This window comes from Borostomias antarcticus (assembly GCF_949987555.1).
Source record: "Borostomias antarcticus genome assembly, chromosome: 3".
Taxonomy (NCBI): Eukaryota; Metazoa; Chordata; class Actinopteri; order Stomiiformes; family Stomiidae; genus Borostomias; species Borostomias antarcticus.
The window spans coordinates 35892960-35915143 of record NC_140236.1 but is presented as its reverse complement, the minus strand read 5'-3'; the positions used below and the strand labels follow the sequence as shown (position 1 = coordinate 35915143).

General features: G+C 47.1%; 2 protein-coding genes across 2 annotated transcripts; both read left to right on the top strand.

Moving 5' to 3' along the window:
• The first annotated feature begins 417 nt into the window (after window positions 1-417).
• mob3a (MOB kinase activator 3A) lies at window positions 418-4047 on the top strand. The gene is made up of 4 exons (XM_084461643.1): window positions 418-556; window positions 1439-2010; window positions 2592-2794; window positions 3197-4047. The coding sequence occupies exons 2-4, from the start codon at window positions 1593-1595 to the stop codon at window positions 3224-3226; spliced, it is 651 nt and encodes a 216-aa protein (XP_084317769.1). The 5' UTR covers window positions 418-556; window positions 1439-1592; the 3' UTR covers window positions 3227-4047.
• Window positions 4048-8682: 4635 nt separating this feature from the next.
• On the top strand, window positions 8683-22184 carry mknk2b (MAPK interacting serine/threonine kinase 2b). Its single transcript, XM_084461636.1, has 14 exons — window positions 8683-8782; window positions 9325-9538; window positions 10021-10111; window positions 10792-10893; window positions 11002-11099; window positions 13500-13579; window positions 13693-13766; window positions 13928-14032; window positions 14699-14754; window positions 15065-15160; window positions 19350-19544; window positions 19783-19947; window positions 20231-20271; window positions 20448-22184. The coding sequence occupies exons 2-14, from the start codon at window positions 9488-9490 to the stop codon at window positions 20725-20727; spliced, it is 1434 nt and encodes a 477-aa protein (XP_084317762.1). The 5' UTR covers window positions 8683-8782; window positions 9325-9487; the 3' UTR covers window positions 20728-22184.

Genomic DNA, 22184 nt, shown 5'->3' with positions numbered 1-22184 from the left:
GTCCAGCAGACGAACACACGGGGTCCAGGACCGACGGACGTTATTAAGACATGATCTGAACGTCTCCCTGACGTTGCGTGTTTGCTGGGTAGGGGCGCATCCCCCCCCCCCCCACAGCTAAAGAAGATGAACATTTTAAAGTTTTTTCTTTCTCTTTCTTTTTCTTTTCTTTCTTTTCTTCTAGCGTAGGCCCGTAGGGGGGGGGGCTTCTCTGTTAGTTTTCACACACACACACACACACACACACACACACACGCACACACACACACACACACACACACACACAAACACACACACACACACAGTACACTGTAGACTAGAACATGTCCGCTGTGCTGGGCTTCGGATGTCGTTACAGTGACGTATGATCAAAGGAAGTTTTTTTTCTTTAGTAGGGAGGAGCCAGTTTAAATTTAGGCTACCTAATAAAGTCTTGTATTTCTACTAGGCTACTAATATATTATATTTATTATGATGTAGCCCGTGTCATTGAGAGGCATAACGATAAGGAGAATTGACTCAAAGAAACATCTCGAAGAACAGGAAAGCGGAACAAGTAAGTTCGGGGAAAGTGGTTCGGCATGAGCTATAATTTCGTTACCGTTAGAGTTTTACTATAGGTGTTATAGTCAAAAACGACAAAGTCAACATTTGAGACGTGGTCTGTATTTTCTTAATATTACTTCATCATATCTAAAAGAAGCAACAAGTGCTCTACAACAAACTACATGTTCACGTCATGACAGCATCGCACCCTTTTTTATCAACATTTTTAGCAATAGGCCTTTTAGCCTGGGCTAGACTTGCCTGTTCACTGTTCTCACATGTTAAGCATTTTGCTCGATTGGATGTTAGGCTAGTATTTTATATATGTATTACTAACTTCGCTGTCACAAAATTCGATGCGGTTCTCGCGGCCATAATGTGCATAGGAAATAGGAAATGACTCATTGGCTAATTTAGCTAAGCTACTCGTTGCAACATTTCAGTGCAATCAGAAATACTAGGTATCCTATTGGCAACAACCTTAAGTTGCGGTGTAGCTACTGCCACTGTAACATTGTGATGTAACGCGTTCACCTCATCACTCCCGGCACTTATTGTAACTTTTGTAACATTTACCTAGACTTCTGGGAGCTGTAGGCCAGAATATAGCAAGCACTCTTATCGGGGGTTAAAGCAAATGTCAGTGTTGCTTTGCACGTTTCTATGACGCTCGTTGAATTGGGAATCAGTCACTGGTCCCTCGAGCTCTCAAATCTAATGTCTAAAGTGATTTAATTGCCTTTCAAAACAGTCTGACTTTAGGTATTATTCACATAGGCTAAGAGGTGAAAGTGTTCAAAGTGGTAGATTTCAAAAGCTGCATGTCACACGCTTATTAACCTGTTATGACTGATCATCTTCAATCTATGTCTGTCACATCTCTCTCTTTCAGATACCGACCACAGAAAGAAGCAAGAAGTCAAGCACAGTCAGCCATTTTTAAGAAATCCACTGTGGTTGGTCTCTCACAGCCTCTGACCTGGCACCATTTTAACAATTTTGGTAAATAATTCACCAGAAATATAAACACACTGCCACATGCAACAATGTCCCTGGCCCTGAAGCAAGTCTTCAACAAAGATAGGACATTCCGGCCTAAGCGCAAGTTTGAGCCTGGGACGCAGCGTTTCGAGCTGCACAAGAAGGCCCAGGCGTCTCTGAACGCCGGCCTGGACCTGAAGCAGGCCGTGCAGCTACCCCACGGCGAGGACCTCAACGACTGGGTGGCGGTGCACGTGGTGGACTTCTTCAACCGCATCAACCTCATCTACGGCACCATCAGCGACTCCTGCACTGACCAGTCCTGCCCCGTCATGTCCGGAGGGCCCAAGTACGAGTACCGCTGGCAGGATGAGAACAAGTACAAGAGGCCCACTGCCGTGTCGGCCCCCAAGTACATGAGCCTGCTGATGGACTGGATCGAGGTTCAGATCAACAACGAGCACATCTTCCCCACCAATGTCGGTGAGTGCCAAGGAAGTTGGTGTCTTGACATGAGTACAACGTGATGGGACTGCCATTCTTTAAGTTGATGATGGGTGATGCTTTAGACACTTTAAAGGAAAGTGATGCAGACTGGACTGTTGAGTTCTCCATGTCAACTGGAACGGTCTCATCCCCCTGGTTTTGTGAGCCAGCGATTCTTAACCTTCCATTCTTTGTCCTCCCACTAGCGCGCATATTTTAGTAATCCGACTAGCTATACAAACATCCCAGCAATGACTTTGCAAATGGTTCACACAATCCACAGTAGGCTATGAATAGACTTGCCGTGAGCACATGTCCCCTGCAATGGATTCCTAAAATATTATGAGATTAGGCTAAGCAGAAAGTGAATGAATCTATTGGATAGATGAAAATATTATCACCTGAGTGATTTCTCACTTCGATGATGAGCACAAGATCCTGTAGTACACAGAGATTCAACATAAGCTAAGATGGGCAAAGCTGATTCAAACTCAATGTGTGAAGGGCATCATTCTCGTTCTGTCTCGACATCTCAGTGAATCTGTTTTTTTGTATCTCTTCTATGGTCTGATTTGAAGGTACTCCCTTTCCCAAGACCTTCATGCAGGCAGCTAAGAAGATCCTTTCTCGCTTGTTCCGCGTCTTCGTCCATGTCTACATCCACCACTTTGATCGCGTGAGCCAGATGGGAGCTGAGGCCCACGTCAACACCTGCTACAAGCACTTCTATTACTTTGTAACTGAGTTCAACCTCACAGACCACAAGGAGCTCGAGCCTTTGGTGAGTGAGACAGAGAAACTAGAGGGGCGGCTTCACAGAGCCGCCCTCACAATCAGATAAGACAACTGGAGTGAGAGTGTGATCAACACTGTGAAACTCAAAAGGCAAAGAGATCTAAAGTGTGTTGTGTGTGTTTTTTTTCTGATGATGTGTTCACACCGGGTGCGGCGAGAAGTTCGCCCAATCTTGCCGTGGAATCAATGGGTCGCCGCGCGAATCCGCCGCAGAAAGTTAAAAAAAATTGAACTTTTGCGAATGTCGTGCCGCCCGCCGCCCAGTTCGCGTGAATTGTATTGACTTTCTATGTAAACTCGCCGCGCCGCAGGATAAATTTGCGCCCGGTGTGAACACAGCAATACATACATAACAACTGTCTGAACTACTATGTCTCATGTCTTACAGAAAGAGATGACGTCACGGATGTGCCATTAAGGAAGCTCCACTGATCACCTGATCACCTGACCACCTCTCCCACACACATGACTAGCACCGTCCATACAGAAGACTGAAGCAGAGAATGCAGACCAAATCTAAAGAGTCTTTATTTTTTATAAACAAAGTACTGTAATCTATTTTAACCAGGAACCTTGTATGGCATTCTCTTCCTCCTCCAGGATTAACACGGTGGTTGTTCCCATGTGTTTATACTGTATGCTATTTGCACAAGAGGGCATTGAAGAAAAACACGATGAAAGTATTAAATATGTCCATTCTTTAGTTGTGGAGAATAGGCGTGTTATTTATCATCCTATTTTCAACCAGTTGAGAATGTTCTCGTAGGGCGCCACACAAGGATAACCACTCCCCTATCCAGGATAACCACTCTCCGATCAATGTTAGCTAGCTAGTTAGCTTTCATAAGGTAATGTTATCATACAGGAGCTACTGACAGTTCTCACACCCAAGACAGTTTGGGTGAACTTTTACTGTGGTAAAGTTAGGCTTAGAAAAATGAATTATAAAAGACTTTTAAATGACTGAATAGTAAAAAGCATTATGCGTATTTGTTTTGCTGTTGCCTAGAGATAACTGGCAAGTGTCACAATCAACCACCATGTTAATCCTTTAAGGTTTTTAGCCTTTTGAGTACAGTATTAAGAGATATATCTTTGTTGATGTCTTTTTAATTTGAAGCTGAATCATTCCTTTAATTTGTTTTGTTCTTTTATCTAAAATGAATTCAAAGTTTGATTGTACATACAGTATCTAAGATGTTAGTATGTCGAGACATTAAATGTACTCTTGCACCGGTATTCTACTTTACATTTTTCTGTCTTCTAGATGTCAAGCCAATGTGTATTTAAGACCATGCAATTTATGTTTAATAATGATACACAATTTGATTTAAATTGCAATACACACCACACTGTGCTTGAAGGCCTGGTTTCATTATATTAGCCTCTTTATTTCAATTAATCAATGTTGGAACTGGAACTGAGAAGTGTCTTAACCAGCGTCTTTCCCTGTCCAGTTGGTTGGACAGAATTATATCATTTGTACTTTTTATGTTGTATTCACAATATATTTTGATATTTTCAATATTCATACCCTCATTATGCTTTTCATAGAATGAATTTTATTCTGAATGTGTTTGAACTAGAATATGGGATGAATAGAGAACATGTGAGACAACAGTTCAGAAGCAGGATCCCCATCCATCACAGTCAGGGGTGAGTGTTCACATCGTCCAGCAGGTGGCGCAAGAAGCACACACCCCAGTCCGTTGATTCAATGGGGCTGTAGTCTCATAATCACATCCTGCTCTGCTTGCCAGTGATAAAGTAGAGCTTGTGATCATGATTCAGATAAAGTAGAGCCTGTTACATGATTCTGGTTAATGGTTCGACTTATCCAGTTACGCAAGAAACGTTATGCAAGAAACATAATGACTTCTATGGTGAATAGAGATGTCTTGGCTTTGAGTGTTGTGTTCTGCAGTAGCCTATTGTTCCAAACAAGCAGGAAGTCAGGCTTGGGTTTGCCCAAGGGGGATACACTATCAGGGTCAGATTTACCAGACAAATAGGGTGATAGGCAATTAGAGACATTGCATACTGCTTATTGATACTACCCCCACAAAGTAGATAACTTTTTTTTAGGTTTCCAACGTCGATTGACATTGTTTATTCCCATAATAGCAATATGGAGCAATTCGGATTATGATTGGGTTCATTGATAACACACTATGTATGTCTAGTCCAACAATCCTGTAAATTCTGCTATAGTGGTGCCTGTGAGAGGAGGAGTATTTGTTCTTAAGGGGTCAACTCAGGAGAGAAATGTCCTCTCAAAAACAACCCAAATCCTGTGACTGTATCTGTGCTACGTGTGAGAGGCTGGTCCAGAGAGGGTTTGACTCATTCCTCCGTGCGTGTTTTTCTTCTGTGGAATGTACTAGACTAGAGGTCTCTCGTAGTAAGGGGAACTGGAACGATGGGCGGGATACAGAGGAGGAATTGCAGCTGGACCAATCAGGAAGAAGCAAGAATTCCGGGAGAGTCAGTGTGCTTCCATTGTTTTGATAAATGAGATTTCCCTATGTGATGAATATGTTTGCTATGAGAATACAGCTAACGGCTTCTTAACTTGCAAGTCAATTGCATCATGCATTTGGCAATTTTGGACAATATTAGAGCACATGATTATTATTACTAGATGCAATATAATTTGACCAATTTCCCCCTGGGATTAATACAGTATAACAAAACAAACAAACAAAAAGGAAATATATGGACTATAGCTATTTATATTGCAGTTTTCTCGTATATAAAAGGGTAAACAAAATAATTTTAACCAAAACAAAATCCAACGCCAGTAGAAAGTTCCTGTTTATCTGCGTCTTTATAAAACCTGAAACCTTTAAAAGGAATGCTAAGACCCAGAAATGCACTTAAATAGAATAATTCAAGTGTACTGATTGTTAACAATCCTTCCGTTGGTTTGGTATTATCCAATGGCAAAAGTGATTCTGAAATTAAAAGAGCAAAATATTTGCACAAATGAATGTGCACTTATGTTGCACAGTTCTGTTAAGTATTCTGTCGGACAGCCTACCATTAACTTTTTACTTGAAAGCTGTAGTTTTTCTCTCCCCCCAAAAAACAGGTGCCTCTCTCTCATCTTCTAGGAAACCAGGCTTCCAGGAACGATCAAGTCTAATAAATCTTCCCCGTCCATGTGATCTCCAGAGCTGACTCCTCGGAAAATGTAAGCAGCCTAGCCCAGAGGTAACGGAATAGGACTGATAGCTCGTTAGCCCTCTAGTTGACACTAATAAACCCAAGCATGTGTGCATGCAGACACCTACACACCTATACCCGCACAGCCGTCTACACACGTTCAATAAATAGCATGCATTCCATCACCACAACACCACGTTTGTTATTGTCTCCACTAATCCACAGCAGCACTCACACTGTTAATAGTGTGTTATATACCATTGTGTTTAGTGTTTAGTTACGACAAATAACGTAATAATATGCAGTAATAGACAATGTGAGGTGAAGGTGTTGTATCCCTTTGTTGGGTACAGTGGTACTGATGAGGGAACCAATCACATCCATTGCAACTCCTGATAATATGAATATATCATCCATTATTGTTATCCTCAATGTACAGACACACCTCCTGATCTAAGCCAATCCTTTTGCAGACAGGAATAGCCTTTCTTTGAAAGGTTACCCCCAGGAGGGATGCTATTGATTCTGGAACTCATTCATATCCACTGAGGAATGAGGTTGCTACTTGAAGCCCTTTACGATGTATGACCCTGCTCCTGTTGACCTATAGTAGCCTAACACGCCCCCCCCCTCAGTAAGAGGGCTTGTTTTGTTTTTTTACTTAACCTGCATTGCCTCATGTGATCTTGCCAATTGAGTAGCAGCCAGGGACTTTGCGTAATGTTTACTGGAGTTAGGCCCATGCACTGTCAAAGGGCCAGGGGGTGTGACACAGGGTAAGTCACAAGAAGTTCTCATCTTCAAAACAAACCTTACAAGGAAAGCTATGGACACAGTTGAATAAGGGAATATTAAACATAAAATAAGACATAAAAACATAAAAATAAGTACACAACCCAAAAGACTAATTTGCACCAATGGGTGTCCATGGTTACGCCTATAGGGCCTGCCTTTTAGCCTACTTTCCATTTGAAAGTATAAATGTCAAATTCCAAGTTGTAGCAAACTTTGTGGTTTTTAACCTTATTTTCTTCCAACTTTATGGCATCCAGTCAGGAATACTAGAAGGCAATGTATTTCAAGTGGTCCGTGGTAATTCCAAGAACATTATGCATGCTCTGTGTCAAAGCTGCGTAGGCATATCCTTTAGCGTCTAGTTATTTCATTAGCACAGTCGTGAGACAGGACCTCATACCTCGGTATTACTGTCTCAGCAGTTTCCGAAACGTGCCACTGACACGTACCTCAAAACTCACGAGCCAACATACCATGAATATATGAGGGGTGGCCCTGATATGTCAAATTCCTCTGGCCATTCAAAGCAATCTAATTTAAGCAACTGTATTAGCCTACCATGGAAGAAAGCTATGTTGATTGATTGATTGATTTTTATTGATTTTTAAGACAGGGACAAGGTACAGTAGACATTTACCCTATAGAATAGGGAGAGATGCACTGTACAAGGTTATAGCTAAAACAGCTCATTTCCACCCGCAGTCCCTGGGCAAATAAATATACATTCTTAAAATAGTGGGGCAAATAGTACACAGTAGGAGAGTTACATACACATGTAAAGGTCCTATCTAAATCTGAATCATGAGAATCCCAATCATTGAGATGTTGCATGTGTGACTCTTGCACATGACCACTGAATGTACTGTAAGTCTACAGTAGGATGTGCAACACTCAAATATCACGCCGCACACACCGTATACTGTACACACTCACATTACACTCCGCACACTCACTGTATATAGCAGGGGGTTCAGGTGGCACTGTCAGCCTGACTAAACCTCCTTGTGCTAACATATGAGACAGCAATATTTACAATGTCAGTCATATTGGCTGTTAGCTAATGAAATAGGCATCAAAATGATATGACTTAAGTTTCATTGGCATGAACCCTCAGTGCAGCAGTTAAAAATACCAAAAATCCCAACAGTTAGGCCTACTTTCTTATCAAAAACAGACTTTTTGTCATAAAATCTGATCATCTTCAAAAAATGAGCTGATTTCTTCCAGGCAGACAGATTACCTAACTGAGCATGTACAGAGTGAGTGACATAGCCTAATATTATCTTGTTTCTGATTGGGTGAAATTGGTCTGTTACACTTGACGCCATTTGTAGAAAAAACTACAGTGGCAATAAAACGAATTCTGATTCTGATTAGCACAGGAATCCTTAAACATCCACATTGCATGTTTCAAACATACTTTTAGGTTTCTTTAAGATAGCATACAGGAAATATCTCTATAGCCTACACGTTTTGTGTTCTCCTACATCAACACATCACAGTTGCATCATTCTCATTCAATCCCTCTTCGCTTGAGGAAATTACCTGGAACCCTATGGGGCCCAGCTTATCCATATCTACCACTATCCACTTCTTCAAAGGCATTAATTCTCATTAACCCTCAAAGATTATATGGATGAAAACTCATTACACTCATTACACAAGCTCTTCAGCTTGGTAACCTGTACTGTGGGCTCTGTAATAACTCTTAAACAAATTGTCTAGGTTTCTGGTGTAGCCTAGTCGAGGGACATATTGCTCCCAGTTGCGTTCAGCTGCCCACTCAACACCCACGTCATCCTGCCTGTGGGGGGCGGGGCTACCAGAGAAGTGGGCGGGGCTACCAGAGAAGTGGGCGGAGCAGGCGAGTGGAGATTATAAAAGACCGTGACGCGCTGTGCTCTTCACCTTCCACACTCAGAATCTGGCTTAACCCCTCGACCGTCCTCTGCGGCTTCCACGGCAGTAGGTCAAAACAACACGCTAACACTGGAGCTGTAAAATTAATAACGGGGTGAGTTCAAAGTCGTCCGTTTTCGTTCCTCTCTATATGATGTTTTTAGCTGTGTGTTCCGTTGAATAGCTTTGTGTCAAGTGAGCAGCAGTGCTAGGGAGCTATGCTTAGATTAAGTGAGAGAGCAGACAACGGGTTTGACTAGACGGGGGTCGGTCGAGGGATAGTCCGTCTCATATAGTCCGTCTCATATAGTCCGTCTCATATAGTCCGCCTGGCCTTAACTATACTAGCTAACGTAGCTGATTAGCTAATTGATTGCTTGGTGTTCGAATGTGTAGCTAGTGAGCAAACTACCTAGTGATGGGTTAATTGATTGATTGATTGATTGATTGATTGACTGACAACGTATTACGAACTGGTGTCACGAGGCGTTTTACGGTCCTGTTGAGATGTGTTGGTTGATCAGTCCGCAGTCCACACAGTGAATGAGCAGTTTTACATTTGGATTGCTAGTTTCACTGCATCCATTGCAATATTCATGGTCAGATTCTGACAACATTGTCATTGTAGATGGCTAATAGTTGTGTTTTTTCCAACAGGGCTCCCGTTTAAAGCGCCGCATCAACTTGACCAGCCAGCGCAGTGATCATTTGCTTCATTCCCTGAAACGGATCTGTTTCGGAGAACGTGCAATTTGATATTAAACACTCAACCGCTGCAGCCGCCATCATTCCCCAGAAATTACCCCAAATCGGAGCAAAAATGGTGCAGAATAAAATCACCGAAGTCACTGGATTCCATCGCTCTTTCAAGGTTAATTTGTGCCCCAAACTCCTTGCCTAGGTTAGAAGTAGGGCAATTGTTCGAGCAGTATCCAAGCTGCCAAGACATGACTTCATCTGGCTATATTTAAACACAGCAGGACACTTTGATGACAAACCTGTATCATTGTCACCTGTTGACACGTGACTCATGACTTGACAGTGAACCAGATACCTTATCATATCACTTTGGAATTTTCTTGCTTGACTTATTGGTGAACTTGAAATATCCTACAGATAGTAAGGCAATCTAGTTGGTATTCATTATGTGGTTGTTATTGTTATTATTATTATTTTATCAATTGAGCTCTGCCCTTAGTATATTTTAGTGCTCTGAAAATGTCATATCTTGTTTATGCTAGAGCTAGTTAGAATGTAGATTGATTGTGGCCAGATGAACACTATAATCTAGATTTGATGAGGTTCATAGTTTTGTTACTTTGCTGCTAATACCATTTTTTTCTGTTTATTTAGGGTCAAAATCCCTTTGAGTCAGATGACTACTCTAAAACTGGATCCCATCTCCTTGATTCGGGCTTTAATTTTGATTCCTCCCCAAGACATGGTGAGTTTTCTCTTAATGCACTGCTGTAGGACAACTTTCTGAAGAGACCTACTTGAGTAGAGTAAATTCTGCTATGGGGGAACCAGGGCTGAAAATGAACACCTGCCACCGGCCAAATGCAGGTAAAATCTCCAATTGGTGACTAGATTTCGGAAGGCTATCTGAAAAATATATAAACTTGGCCGGTAGATTTTTTTCATCTACCCTTGGCAGGTGACTCACCGTGAGCCAAAAAGTTAATTTTCACCCTGGGGGGGGAACTATCTTCTAGTTCTATCTGGGCTAGTTCAGGTCATTGGGGCCTGGGATATGCAGTGCTATTGTAGTGAACCAGTGGGCTGATTGCAGGACAACCCTACTTGCATCAAATGGTGAATTCCACTGTTTGCAGACTGTTGCATGCATGTCTGCAGTGTTATATTTCTGAATAGGTCGATTGGGTTTTGGAGGCGTGGTTACAGCAGTTGCGTAGGCTTGGTGTGGCCCGAGGCGGTGGGACTCGATATGATATCTTTTCTTGGGGCCCAAAAAACCTTGGGCTACTGGTTTTTCATACATCTTTCAGGATTTAATCACCTAAAATGTTTTGGGTCAGATTGTATCCTGATTTGGTCAATTGGTCAATAATCTGATGTAGGAAAATGGTCACATGACTCATTCTTGCCGACTCCTATGTGCAGATATACCTTCCAGCCAGCCTATCGACATCCCCGATGCCAAGAAGAGAAACAAGAAGAAAAAGCGTTGCCGGGCAACTGACAGTTTCTCTGGCCGATTCGAAGGTAAGCAACTATGGATTTATAAGTGACATTTCATTACATGTTGTGATGAAAATATGTATATAGAATGTTTCAAATTGGTCTCATTAGTTGTCTCGCTGTTCCTTCTAGATGTCTACAGGCTGCAGGAAGAGGTCCTAGGAGAGGGTGCTTATGCGATAGTGCAAACCTGCATCAATCTAATCACCAATAAGGAATATGCTGTGAAGGTAAGACGCTTCTCACGCTACACAAGCTTTCTATCGGGAACGTCCAAGGTTGTCTTGAATGGTTTGTAGAACTTGAATTGCAATTTGATTTTTAAAGATCGTCTCGATACGACCAAGTCCTGAGGGTACGGTCTGTGTCTCCTCTCTGAGGCTTGAGTGCCATCTTATCATCCTGCACTTCCCTTCGGCCCGTGTCTGGGCCTTGGCATGTGACCGATATAGATATGTTACATTTCAAATGACGGCACATGGTCGGTGATCATTAGGCTCAAGCTGTGAACTGCATTCTGGAGCAGCTTGTGAATGGAATGCTCTGCTCCTTATTCTACTGGTCTCACTCTTTAGGTAGCTAGACCTCAATTTGCTGCCTGTACATGTGTAACCTTGTTTGGTACATAGTTAAATTCCCTTGACAAATGTAAATGTTTGTTCTGTTCGCTCTGTGAAAGCGGATGTCTGCTAGGCCTCTGTGCGTCGGGCTGCAGTAAGTGCTGTGTTTTTATGAGCACGGGGTTAGCTTGCTGCTAGCAACGACGCTTCTCCTCGCTGTTTGTCTGAGTCAGCCAGCCAATCGTTGCTCTCGAAGTGCTACATCCTCCCCCTCTCTTTGCATTCATTGGCAAGATGGGCTTCTAGCGGAGGGAGGGAGGGAACACGGTGTACTGGCAGCAGGTCCAGCGCTGTAACCACAGCCAGAGGAAGGAGGGTGGATGAGGAGGGCTTGGTGAGGGTTATGACCTGAGGTGTTTACACTGTTTTGTTCTTCTCGCGACGTACAGTTCCCTTTTTTTCTTTTATGGGGGCGTGGACTGAAGAAAGACGTTGGATTCCTGTGGCTTCTTGCCTCATTTCTGTTTGTGCCTTGAGGAAGTAGATGTTGTGAAATTTTAGTGTTTTGATCTTAGTGTTTTTTTGCACTGTGCCCACTTGGACATTTATAAGCTTTTTGAGGTTTCTATTATTTCTAGTCTTTTGACTAGCGTACATTGCGTGTTTATGACTGTTCCAAATGGCCTAAGTATTTAGTCCTTTGTTGAAGCACACCAGCTATGCTGTAATACCTTGCATTAGTGTTGTTTACTGACTGGACGTCCTTGTGGCTGAGCCAGTCCTGTGGGCAGTTACTGGAGGTCATTTGGGGCAAGGAGGGAGTTTAGACGGCCCATGCCAGATGTCCTACTCACTGCCCCTCCCCCTCGCAGACGGGAGGGAGGAGTCGAGAGGGTTCTGGTGTTGCAATCTCAACAAAAGCCTGGGGAGGAAGAAAGGGAGGGAGGGGGTATGAGGAAGAGCCCGAGCCGAGGGGCCCGAGTGCCTGCCTGCCTACTGAGTGCTTCCGAGCCGTCCCCGGGATTGATTTACAGACCTGCAGTGTGACACTATAAGCCTCCTCCTATAACAGCAGACTGCAGTGATTAATACGTCCTTGGAGGTGCTACGTGACTGTCTCTAACCCCGTCTCCCCCCCCCCACCCCACACACACACACACACCACCCCCACCACCCCTTTTACAGGACAGTAAAATCCCCAGCCAGCCACAGTCAGACAAAAGCACCCACACATCGTCTGCTAGTCATGAACTGAACCACCCCCCCCCCGAGCCTAGCTGTTCATCACATTGGCTGTATCCAGGTCAGTCAATATGAGTGTCTGCCGTGCCCTAGTAGTGACGTTCTCATCCGGGTTTGTGATCGTGAGACGCTAGCTAGCTGGTTGGCTGACTTGCTGACTCGGGTGAACAGGCCTCAGAACAGTGCGGAGGCTTTTGGGGGGGAACACACAGCCCTCTTGTCTGTGCACTAATCCTAGACAGTGTGCTCTGGCCCCAACGGGTTTCAATAGCCAGCTGTAATCCCGCTAGCAGGAAGAGCAACACGTACGCACTCGGATGCAGACAATGAGGGGAATGGTGGCTGGAAAATTCAGGCCTTTGCTCTGGTGTCAGCAGTCTCTCCACACAGCCAGGGCCACACAACAGGACCTCATGCTATATTTAGTCCGCGTTCTGTGTTTGTTGACGGTAACTAACTCTGGGATCTGTCCTGGGATGTTTCTAAGGGAGTTTGCCCCTGTGTATTGTGAAGGACTCGAGATTGGAATATAGGTTACTCACATAAACTATATTTAGAGGGGTGGTGCTTTGATTCCCCACCCAGTCCTTCACTGGGCTGGTATGCAGTCCCGGGAGTGTGGTAAACTTTCCTTCACAACTGTGTCAAAAGGGGTATAAAGGTTGTAAAAGAGGGAACCATAACAGGATGTTTGTAAACCCACCATGACACAGCAAATGTTCGTCATTTAGAGCCTGGCCTTACCCAGAAACTCTTTTCTCTCTCTGTCTCTCTCTTTCTCTCTCTCTGTCTCTCTCTTTCTCTCTCTCTCTCTGTCTCTCTCTCTAGATCATTGAGAAGAGACCAGGTCACAGCCGTAGCCGCGTCTTCCGGGAGGTGGAGATGCTGTACCAATGCCAGGGCCACAGGTAAACATTGTCCATAGAAAAGAACCAGCTCCATTCTACACCACACCGTATTGGTCACATTCATTTCAGTGTGACTGGATGATGACGACTATATCCTGTTTCCTTCACTGCAGAAACATCCTGGAGCTGGTGGAGTTCTTTGAAGAAGAAGACAAGTTCTACCTGGTGTTTGAAAAGCTGAGAGGAGGTAAACAACATTGTTCTAATGTTGCTATTATACCTCCAATCTCTAGGATACAGCCACATACTGTACTGGAAGGCAGCAAATCCACTTAGTTTGTTAAAGCAGGCGCTAAGCCGTAGAAGCAGAGTTGAGCAGATTAGTAATGAAGACATGTTGTCCTGAAGGGTCCGTCCTGGCTCACATCCACAAGAGACGTCACTTCAGCGAACAGGAAGCCAGCATTGTGGTGCAGGACATCGCCAGCGCTTTGGATTTCCTGCATAACAAAGGTAAGTCCATCCAGAGGGGCCAGGGCGGGGCCAGGGGGATGGTAGAGGGGCCAGGGGGATGGCAGAGAGGCCAGGGAGGCCAGCGCGAGGCCAGGCCAGGGGGATGGCAGAGAGGCCAGCGCGAGGCCAGGCCAGGGGGATGGTAGAGGGGCCAGGGCGAGGCCAGCGCGAGGCCAGGCCAGGGGGATGGCAGAGGGGCCAGGCCAGGGGGATGGTAGAGGGGCCAGGGTGGCCAGCGCGAGGCCAGGCCAGGGGGATGGTAGAGGGGCCAGGGCGGGCAGAGCGAGGCCAGGCCAGGGGGATGGCAGAGGGTCTGTGGGGACGGAGGGTTTTCCAGAGGCCCTCTGGCAGCTAGACATGGGCTGCCTGCTGGAGAGCCTCGTGAGCCATTTCCACCGACACTTGAGCCAGGTCAGGTTTCAGCGGACGGCTTGGAAAGTTCTATCACTGGACAGCAGCTGGGGTAGAATAACCAGTGGGCATAAGGTTTCACATCCAGCCACGTCCACACCTGAACAATTGAAATGGACCGTGATAATATTTAACCCACTTGCAAAATTCCCCCCCACCCTTCAGAAACGTACTCGCTCACTTATTTCCTAACCCTCCAAACCTGATTGACGAGGATGAATGAATGACGAGACCTTTTATTTATTTTTCTTCTAGGAATGGCACATAGAGACCTGAAGCCGGAGAACATCCTGTGTGAGCACGCGGAGAAGGTGAGACCTCAACATCAGCAGACCTTGGCTCAAAGGCACTTTGATCTAGAGATTAAATTATGATTGCTTCCTTGTTGCCTCCTTGAGGTGTGTGTGTGTTCCCTCGGGGAGGCAGCAAGCAATCATAATTTATATATATAATAGTTAGATTAGTTATCTACCGAGTGTGTATATAAATAAAATACTCGGTAGATAACTAATCTAACTATTATGAACTTTGGTCACACTGAGCATTCCATAGCAGAATATGGGCTTGATTTTTTAGAATGAGTGAACGGTTTCATCATGGAATCTTGTTTTGCTTCCCCAGATCTCCCCAGTTAAGATCTGTGACTTTGACCTGGGCAGTGGCATCAAGCTGAACAGTGACAGCTCGCCCATCTCCACCCCCGACCTCCTCACCCCGGTAAGACAGTCTTTGGCCTGTTCACGTTGACTAGGTGTGATCTGTCCACGTGTGTGTGTGTATATATAGGAGTGGCGAGAGGAGGATCATGGGAAGCAGGATGGCGGGACGTAAACTGGGGCATAACAAAGCCAAGGAGAGGTTAATCTCAGTCACATTGCTCGCTGTTGTTTCCTTGCGCGTGGATAAGCAGGGCGTTTTTTTTACGACGCCTCTCCTTATCAAGACCGACGGGCTGCCCTGCTATTGGACGGTGCAGGGTGGTGTCACCTGCAAGACTGCTCTCTGATTGGAGAAGAGTGGGAAGGTGTGTAGGGAGCCTCTAGTTGAAGGACGCAAGTTCACTGTCGGACATAGTTCTGTGAAATGATGGGGCGGGCGCTTGTGTACACCCCTGGCTCTCTCCCTCACCTGGCGCTGGTATCTCCCCCAAATCAGGTCTTATCTGTGAGGTCGGCTCGTCAGATCTCCGCCCCCCCCCCCCCCCAGTCTAATTTCCACATCCTGACACTTCACCAAGAGCCAAGGTGTTGCTTGTTTAACCCAGTCTCTTCAAACAAACCCCATGTCTACTCAAATGAACCCCCGTCTCCTCAAATGAACCCCCTCTGTCCTCAAACTTTAAAACGCATACAGATGCTCCATTAATATGGGAGGATTGAGATTCATCCCACGTCTTTAGATGCCCTCTGATTCACATGTTCAGAAACTGCATTATTATAGAGTAGCTAAAATAAATACAACCTCTGTAATAAACTTGGAATGTGGACCGGGATGCATTTCAAGAGCTGGTCAGAATGGGGCCTTGGAGGTGCTTTCCCTGCGCGTGTGTGTGTGCGTGTGCGCGGGTGAACAGACATTACGGCCGCTCAGTGGAAGTGAGATGGACCCGAGCAGCTGTCGGTGTTACTGGCCACAGGGAGGAATCTTGGGGTGGGGGACTTTTGCATTGTAACCTGATCTGGCTTTAGCTCGGCCTGCCCGGCTGCTGGAGCGCTGAACTATTTGAGGGTAGAATGGTTGTGGGGTCAGGGGTCTCAACATGTTTAGTCTGTGTTGAGATGGAGGGGGTAGGGGGGGTTCCCATTTGTCCTGACTTCTTGGGGAGCGTGAGGGCTGGGAGGAGTGGTATGCCCTCCCCCATGCTCAGGCTATGGACACCCTCTCCTTTTGTGTGAGGAGTCCTGGATCATCAGAGAACTTTTACTTTGAGTCTGATCAACAGACCTTCCGAGTAGCGATATGCGAGGTCATGCCTGAGGACGAGAGCAGCTGTAATGTCCTTGGGGGTGAGAGAGCAGAGCAGAAGCACTGTGCTGTTTGGTTTGCACAGCGAGGCCGAAACGGGTGGCGTGAGGACATCGTCGAGAGCGAGGCCTCTTCCTTGAAACGGGGTTGGAAACCCCAAACCAACTCTTCCCTGGAATTCAGAATTCCCCTCTGCCTGCTTCGGTTTGACTTGCTCTCTAACCCACAGAGCAAAAACACCACCGCCCCACTAGGCTCGCTGCCTGTAGTCTCCGCCCCCTCGCTCGCTCGCTCACCACACTTGTGCAAGCCTGCGTTTTCTTTGTATTCGGATACAAAAGGCCCATGCCTACAGTTGTTGTTCTAGAAATGGAGTCTTGCCCCTGTACCTAGCAACTGGGCTGTGATTGGCTAGGCCGGCGGGAGGGGGAGTTGGGAAGGGGGAGTGGCCGGTGCCCGGCTCTGCGCATGCGCACTCCCCTTGTTTTTCTTTGCCTAGATCACAGGGTCCATCTTATCTGATTTTCACTCCTCCCTCCCCCCTCCTTCTCTCCTTTTACCCACATGCCTACATTCTAGGAACTGTTCCTCAACCCGATGGTGTTTGTATTCAATAAGGGTTTATGCAGTAAGGGTACAAATGGAGAAGGGAGGGGGGAGGGGGGGAGGAGTAGCCTAGCTCGTCTGAGGTGGTTTCCTGCTCGACGAGAGCAGCGGTAGAAGAGTGCGGAAGCAGGCGCGCTTGTCTGACGAGACTAGATGCAAGCGTGCACGTCCGCCCGCGCACACACCACCGTGCAGCTGCACTCCCCTCCCCCCCTCCCTCCCCGAGGGGATTTCACAGACGATGTCGTCAGGCCTGGCAGAGGTGCAGGTGCAGCCGCCGGGGCTGATGAAAGAACGACGCCTCTTTCCGTAAGCGGGCGGCGACGTCACCTGACCCGTATGAGGTGATGGTGGCTTCCAGGAGGTGATTGGGCGATGACACCCACATGGTCAGGACAGGAAAGGCCCTGGTTGCATTTGCTTAATAAATCCTCAGGACGTCAGCTGATTAGCTGCTATCTGTGTCTCGCAGCAGCGCGACTAAAGAGGCAGAGAATGATGCAAGGCTCTGGTAGAGTTGCAAGAGTAGCTAAGTCTATAAGGGAGAAAATCTGCTGCAACATGGTGTCACATGAGCCCTCTCTCTCTCCCCCTTCTGTCTCTCCACTGCCCCCATAGCCTCTCCTTATCAGTCAGCGCCCCCAGCCTCAGGCTGTTATCTTTGATGGTCTGATCTCTCTGAAAACCGCCCAGAGACACCGCAAACACGAGGGGTCTGTCGGTAGTCTTATCTTCTAGTCGCCCGGTCAGAGCACCGTGGCGGTCCAACTATCGCTTGTTCCGTTCGCATGTTTGCGGTGGTGCTGGGGGGGGGGTTGACCTGGATCCCAGGGTCTGTGTTGTGGAGGCAGCCCCAGCAGTGGGGGAGTTGTGGGGGGTTGGGCCGGCCCAACAGAAGAGGCTTTGTCTGAGCTCGGATTCCTGCACTGCGAAAACTGCATTACATAAGGGTGCAGTGGGGGTGGAGCCAGGAGACAGCTGGGATCCAGTACAGGACACGGAGAGAGGGGCTGTGCTGCAAACCTCCGCTATAGGCTGCCTCGCTGATGAAATGGGCTTATGAAACCAAAGTGCTCGCCTCTTCTGTAGTCCCTAGTTGTGTGTGTGCCAAATTGTGCTTATCAAACAGCCAGGTTCCTACTGGAGCAGGCTCTCAGTCCATTAGGCTGCATGTTTGTCCTCCATGTTTGTTTACATGTTATTGGATGTTTGGGGGGTTTCTCGGGGCTAGAGCAGGTCTCATGATAAAGCAAAACGTGCATTCTTGAGATCTGACTTGACCCGATTTCTCGGCAAAATCGAGTCAATTCTGGTCTCAACAAGGCACGTAAATATAAGCAAACCAAGTTCTAGGTATTTCAGGAAATCAATAAACGTGTTTTTTTTTTTACAAATATTCTTGGACAGTTGAGTTCATGCTTGAGTACGAGCAATCTTGTACTTCATATTTCATCCTTAATTGTACTCTAAACTATTATTTGCATGGAGCCGTACTGCTTTCCCTCAGAACATGAGGGCTTGGCGTTGGCTCTACGCAGGGCAGGATCAGGGGAATGTCTCCGCCCTGCTGAACCAGCGACCCGCTCGCCATCCTTTTCCCCGTGCTTCCAGCCCACACGTTAAAACGGCGTTTGATGTTTTGTGGGCGTTGCATAACATTTGAGGCAGCCTGGCTGTGTTTGGCTGCCTGGGACAGCTAATCCTCTTTTCCCTGCTCAGCGCTTGGCCTAGTTTCCACCCTCAGAACCGCCGAGGCCCCGCCCCCCATGGATGGCCCCACTCCGGGGCTTTCAGCTCAGTGCTCAGAATGGGTCATGAGTCACAATAGACTGTCCGCCCATCACCTACCACTGACCCGGCAGGATGGCTGTACACCATGTTCTAAGTGCCTCCTTAGGAAGATTTGCGCTCTCTTCTCTCTTCTCTCTCTCTCTCCCCCCCCTTGCTGGCACCCTCCACTACGCCCCTGCTTAGCTCAGGCCCCCAGGGCCGAGCAGCCTGCTGTCTTGTCATGTGGTCCCCCTCCCAGACTGCCCCCCTCCCTGACTGCCCCCCTCCCAGACCGGCCCCTGCTTCTGTTCTCTCCGGAGGCACATGAGGCATCAGCTGAACCGAGGAATGCAGCAGGGAGCAGAACACACAAAACCCCCTCGTTTCATAACGCCTTTTCAGGGACATCAGATGGCACCAGCTTGTTTTCCTTTTTCTTTTTTTATACTGTTTATGCACTACCCACAATCCTCAGCATGCATGCCGTTTCCCCAGCAGCAGCACGCCAGGTGGTCATGCTGGTTGTTGACAGGCCGTCTCTCTCTCCCCGTCTCCCTCCCTACAGTGCGGCTCGGCGGAGTACATGGCGCCGGAGGTGGTGGAGGCCTTCAGCGAGGAGGCCACCATCTACGACAAGCGCTGCGACCTGTGGAGCCTGGGGGTCATCCTCTACATCATGCTGAGCGGCTACCCGCCCTTCGTGGGCCGCTGCGGGGGCAACTGTGGCTGGGAGCTGGGGGAGCCCTGCCACACGTGCCAGGTAAGGGAGCGCCTCTTCGCCAGCTCCGCCCTCTCTCTCCAGCTCCGCCCTTTTCCTCCTCTCCCTTTCGTTTTTGTTCCGTCTGCACACCTGAAACCACATCCCTCTTATATCACTTCGGGCCGGGCGCACGTTGACTATGTAGGACGCCTGTGACTTCCGCGCTCGGAAATCTAAACCCGGCGTCTCTTGAGGCCGTGATGCGATCGCTGAAAGGTTCTTTTCTTTTCTCCTTCAGAACACTTTGTTTGAGAGCATCCAAGAAGGGAAGTACGAGTTTCCTGAGAAGGATTGGGCTCACGTTTCCTCAAGTGCCAAAGACCTCATCTCCAAGCTTCTGGTCCGGGACGCCAAGAACCGCCTGAGCGCCGGGCAGGTGCTGCAGCACCCTTGGGTGCAGAGGGTACGTTCAGGCTTATCTGTCTTTGGCACCCGTTCTGTAGGTTGTAATCAGGGGTGAAAATTAACTTTTTGGCTCACGGTGAGTCACCTGCCAAGGGGACTGTAGATGAGAGAAATCTACGGCCAAGTTTTTTGTTTTTTCAGATAGCTTTCCGAAATCTAGTCACCAATTGGACATTTTACCTGCATTTGGCCAGTGGCAGGTGTTAATTTTCAGCCCTGGTTGTAATCATTCGTGTGTGTGTGGAAACGCCTCTTTTAATGCTTGGCTCTTCTGTTTTCAGGGTTTCTCTGACACTTTGCCAATATCCATTTTACATCAAAGGTGAGTCAAATCTTCCACAGATCGCTATGGGAGTCGTAAGGGATATGGTGTGTTCCTTATAAAAGTGTCGAGATGCACATCCTCCCTTTGTTTGAAAGCAGAAACCCCTACTCTACTCATGCACATTGGCATCGTCTCATGTCGGATGTCTGTCTTTCTTCTTTCCCCTATATCAGGACCAGCAGTGCCAAGGACCTGACGTTCTTCGCTGGCAAGGCTATGGCCATGAACCGGCAGCTGGCGGAGCAGGCTGTGATCGAGGAGCAGCAGCAGCAGCAGGACGAGGCCCCGCTGGTCATCACCGCCAGCTCCTCCTCCATGCATCTCACCCCTCCCTCCAACTCCAAACTGGCCAAGCGCAGGCAGAGGGACAGCCTGCCCAAAGGGGCGCCCGTTTCCGCCGCCGAGCTCCGCAAGCTCCTCGCCCCCCTCGTCATCGTGGGAGACTGTGCCTGAACCCCTGCACCCTAACCTCTAACCCAACCCCCCCACACCCGCTCCGACCTCCACCACCTCTCCACTCAAGATCCACAAACGACCCCCCCTCAGTATTGCCTCAGACGCCAGCTGGCCCTGCTCCCTCACTCACCCTGTGAGCTTGAGCCCCTCTGTCCCAGGGTGGACCCCCCCCCCCTCCTAACCGCCTTCTGTCCCACTCTGCAGCACTTCTAAAGCACAGCAGCCAGGGCCTGCAGAACCACACGCTGGTCCAGGGCCTGCAGAACCACACGCTGGTCCAGGGCCTGCAGAACCAGCGCTGGTCCAGGCCGAGGCGCGGGCAGGGCCTGCAGAACCACGTGTTGGTCCAGGCCGAGGCGCGGGCTGTGGTGACCGGCAGGTGGGGGGGTGGGGGTGCTTTTTTTGTTTTTTTTGTTCAACTCAATCAAAAAAGTCCGAACATTAAAACCAAGCTCAGACACCAAAGGACAACTCAGTGTGCTGCTTCCATATGTTACAACTGGGATCCACTGTGCCTGTGCCCCATATGTATACGCTTATGCAATTGTCAAGATATGAAGGGTGTTTCATCTGGAGTGATTTGGTGGAGGATTTTGAAGGCTGTAACCCAATGCTGCCCATGCCTGGTTCAGTCCATTGTGTAGCTGGGACTCTCAAAGCATTCTGATTATTTTGCTTTATCATCTTGGGTAGATTCGTCACCAGAGCTTCCTGTGTCGGGTTCAAACCCACGCTGAAAGCTTGGTGGCCGTGCACTTCCTCTAGTACCAGAGAATGTCTTTCTGTAACCTAACCAGCCCTGAGTTATGCTGCATCAACCAATGCAGTTTGTTATAAGAAAATATGCCAAACTACCACTGGCGATATAGATTCTATATTTACTTGTATCTTCTACATTATCAGGCAATTTGTTTGTGATTGAATTACTTTCCATTGGGTCCTGAAGCATTGCCTCTGCACAACGAGAGCTTTTTGTGCCAGCGCTTAACCATGACAACACTGACATTTTGGGCACGCATAACTAATTTGATAAAGTCCGGAAGGGGAACTGAATTGGCCTGGTGTTAGTTTCTCAGTAAACACGACATAAATCTGCCATTTGTACCATTCCCCATTACAGAAATACATCTGAACATTTTAACCTTAGTTACCTCATTAAGGTTTGAAAAGCACATGTTGGCCGGTGTGGCTTTGATGCATTCAGTTCATTCAGGATCGGGGTTAATCTGGCTCGTCTATAAAGATGGTAAACTGATTGTCCTTTTGATACACACCTCTTCTGAATAATTTATAACATCATAAAATGTCTGTGGGGCAAATTCCCAAAGACTACTGATTAGCATTATAAACATGGTGAGGGAGCTTATGGAGGGGGAAAAAATAAGAAAAAAAAAACGGAAAAACATTCCAGGAAAAAAAAATAAAAAAAAGTCTTCCAAGGACATGTAGCTATA

Excerpts from the sequence above, each read along its gene's own strand:
- mob3a (XM_084461643.1), top strand. The coding sequence starts at position 1,593 with ATGTCCCTGGCCCTGAAGCAAGTCTTCAACAAAGATAGGACATTCCGG. Across the intron at positions 2,011-2,591 it reads CATCTTCCCCACCAATGTCG|GTACTCCCTTTCCCAAGACC; the intron begins GTGAGTGCCAAG and ends TCTGATTTGAAG. Across the intron at positions 2,795-3,196 it reads ACAAGGAGCTCGAGCCTTTG|AAAGAGATGACGTCACGGAT; the intron begins GTGAGTGAGACA and ends CATGTCTTACAG.
- mknk2b (XM_084461636.1), top strand. The coding sequence starts at position 9,488 with ATGGTGCAGAATAAAATCACCGAAGTCACTGGATTCCATCGCTCTTTC. Across the intron at positions 14,033-14,698 it reads GGATTTCCTGCATAACAAAG|GAATGGCACATAGAGACCTG; the intron begins GTAAGTCCATCC and ends TTTTTCTTCTAG. Across the intron at positions 20,272-20,447 it reads ATATCCATTTTACATCAAAG|GACCAGCAGTGCCAAGGACC; the intron begins GTGAGTCAAATC and ends CCCCTATATCAG.